At 44.0% G+C, this 2,365-nt stretch overlaps 1 protein-coding gene across 1 annotated transcript; it reads right to left on the bottom strand.

Annotated features, from left to right (window-relative positions):
* Positions 1 to 441: 441 nt before the first annotated feature.
* Positions 442 to 1,765, bottom strand: LOC112196116 (stemmadenine O-acetyltransferase). Its single transcript, XM_024336425.2, has one exon. The coding sequence runs from the start codon at positions 1,725 to 1,727 to the stop codon at positions 450 to 452; it is 1,278 nt and encodes a 425-aa protein (XP_024192193.1). The 5' UTR covers positions 1,728 to 1,765; the 3' UTR covers positions 442 to 449.
* Positions 1,766 to 2,365: the final 600 nt, after the last annotated feature.

The following is a 2,365-nucleotide window of genomic DNA, read 5'->3' as shown; positions in this document are numbered from 1 at the left end:
CGTTAATTATGGCTTGAGAGCAGCCGCACCAGCCCTTTATTAAAAAAAAAAAATTTAAAAATTTAAGAACAATTAAGTGGTTTTTCACTCTGCAAAGTAGCTTTTTACCAGAGGACCCAAACCCCAGAGCAATCACTGATATGAACAGAGTCTAATTACAGCAGCAACACCAAACCAATTTATTTTTTTGGTTGCAACACCAAACCAATTTACTTGGGGCAAATTACAAGAGGTCGGTCCAGAAAAGACATAAAGCTAGACTTGGTCTTTTTCAACAGCTAAATGACCAGTTCTGATTAACTACGCGGAGACCAATTTGAAATTTTGAATTGTAATACAGAAACTACTTCTAGGTAGTACGGACGTACCATAAGTCGGAAAAAACATACTTCGCTACACACCTTCATATTTTGCAGTTTTGCACTGTCCACAACACATACTAATTTTGCTTAAACGTTCAGCACCGCACTTGGAGACACATAAGCTAAGAGCTCCACATCGCTCTCAAACCTAGTCATGACTTCCTCCTCCAAGCTAATATAAGCCTCAATTCCACCACCCTCTTTGGTATCCATGAAGTTCACTATGTTCTTGAACGTCAATGCCGGCAACCCCACCCACGTAGGCCTCCCCCAACCAAAATCGTTATCATACAGAGGAAACCAGCAATAACTACTGAAGTTAATTATAACCTGCTCGCCTTTAGCAAAAAGTTCAGCTTGGGTCTTGATGAAACTCAAATGCTCATCACCCTTCTGCAGTTTTCTCACGTACTCATTGTCGATCTTGCTTATCACTTTTCGTATACCATGATATGGTTCCCTGCAGGAACTTATTTGTAACGGTGCTGTCATGGCTATTCGGTAAAGGTTCCCAAAAGAATGGTGCGGCAGTGGTGGGTCGAACCTCGGCCGCAAGTTCACAGCATGAACCACCCTGTAAAACTTGTCAGCTGATCCAATATCTTTGGTAGCCTCCATAAATCGGCTCAAGATGAAACAAGATAAGGCCTCAACACGTGAAGGGCGTGTTAAGTTCTTATGTGCTTGAACTTTTCTGAGCTCCTCTATGTTAGAGGCACTAAACACAAAGCGTTTTGTCACTTTGTTTCTTGTGATACCAGTGCGCGCATCAAATCCACTTAAATTCTTGGGAGGGAATAGTGTGGCGGAAATGAACTGCGGATGTGCTATGTTGGGTTCGCCACGGGCAGTGGCGGCCCAAGTTTTGCTGAACGTGAAGTATGATAACCCATCTGCGAGCTTGTGAGAAAGGCACTGAGCAATAGCAAAACCACCACATTGAAAGATGTTGAGCTGGATACCAAGGGCAAATTTGTTTGCCACATCGTCCAGTTCAAATGGCATGAGCTTGTTGAGTTCTCCGGGTATCGGATTGTCGAGAACATCTGAGAGTTTGCAGTTCACTTGAGCTTCAAGGTAGGGTATACCATTGTCGTTGCAATCCACGTGTTGGTTGCCATTGAGTCGTCCGGCTAGTGGGTAGAAAAGGGTTAAGACTTTGGCTAAGGAGGTCTTCAGGTGGTTGGATATTTCAGTGATGTTGGGTTGACTTTTGGCATTGAATTCATAAAAGAGGAGCAAAGGGTTATAGACCGGGGGAGATATTTGATCAAGAAATGAGAACTGGTAATGGCGAAGATGGTCAGGGGTTGGAGAAGAAGGAGTGATAATCTGTTTGGAGATTACTTCAGCTTCTAACTTCATTATGCCCACCGATCTCTCCTTACTTTCTCGATCGAGTAGTTGTGGCAAAATGATATATCGGACTATGCTTCGACTTTGTTTGGTTCGACCAGTGGTGTTTAGGTTGCTCCTACTTATAGACATTTGTAGGGATACAAAGTCAAATTAAGTGTGATTGTTGCAAGAGAAATTCGTAGGTGGGGGTTTCCCCATCACGTGACTTTAGGGCCACCCAATCAGAACAAAGAATTTTTTTCTCTTTTCCGAAACTGCCCCTGCTCCCTCAATGTATAATACCCAAAAAAAGCCCCCTGCTAGGCAGTGATTTGTCTGCCCTATTGCCACGTGGTGCGGGTGCCCCACGCAAGTCGTTCTCTGGTTGCAATTAGAGGTGGCAAACGGGCCACTAAGCACGAGCACGGCACGGCCCAAGCCCGTTAGTGGCCCGGCACGACCCGAGCACGTTAGAATAACGGGTCGGGCTGGGCCTAAGAATATTGGCCCATTGGCCCGGCCCGGCCCGAGCACGATATATTGTGGGCCGGCCCGTTACAAACACAAAATTTCATTTTGTTTTTAAAAATATTAAAAAACTACAATGATGAGATTTGAATATGAGATATTTTTATTTAAAATCTCAAAACAATTCCACCAATGCT

This window comes from Rosa chinensis, chromosome 4, assembly GCF_002994745.2.
Source record: "Rosa chinensis cultivar Old Blush chromosome 4, RchiOBHm-V2, whole genome shotgun sequence".
NCBI lineage: Eukaryota > Viridiplantae > Streptophyta > Magnoliopsida > Rosales > Rosaceae > Rosa > Rosa chinensis.
Note: the sequence above shows the minus strand (reverse complement) of the source record. Positions and strands in the feature narration are given on the sequence as shown.

What these genes read in the sequence shown, in the direction of transcription:
- LOC112196116 (XM_024336425.2), bottom strand. Translation starts at nt 1,727, where the DNA reads ATGAAGTTAGAAGCTGAAGTAATCTCCAAACAGATTATCACTCCTTCT.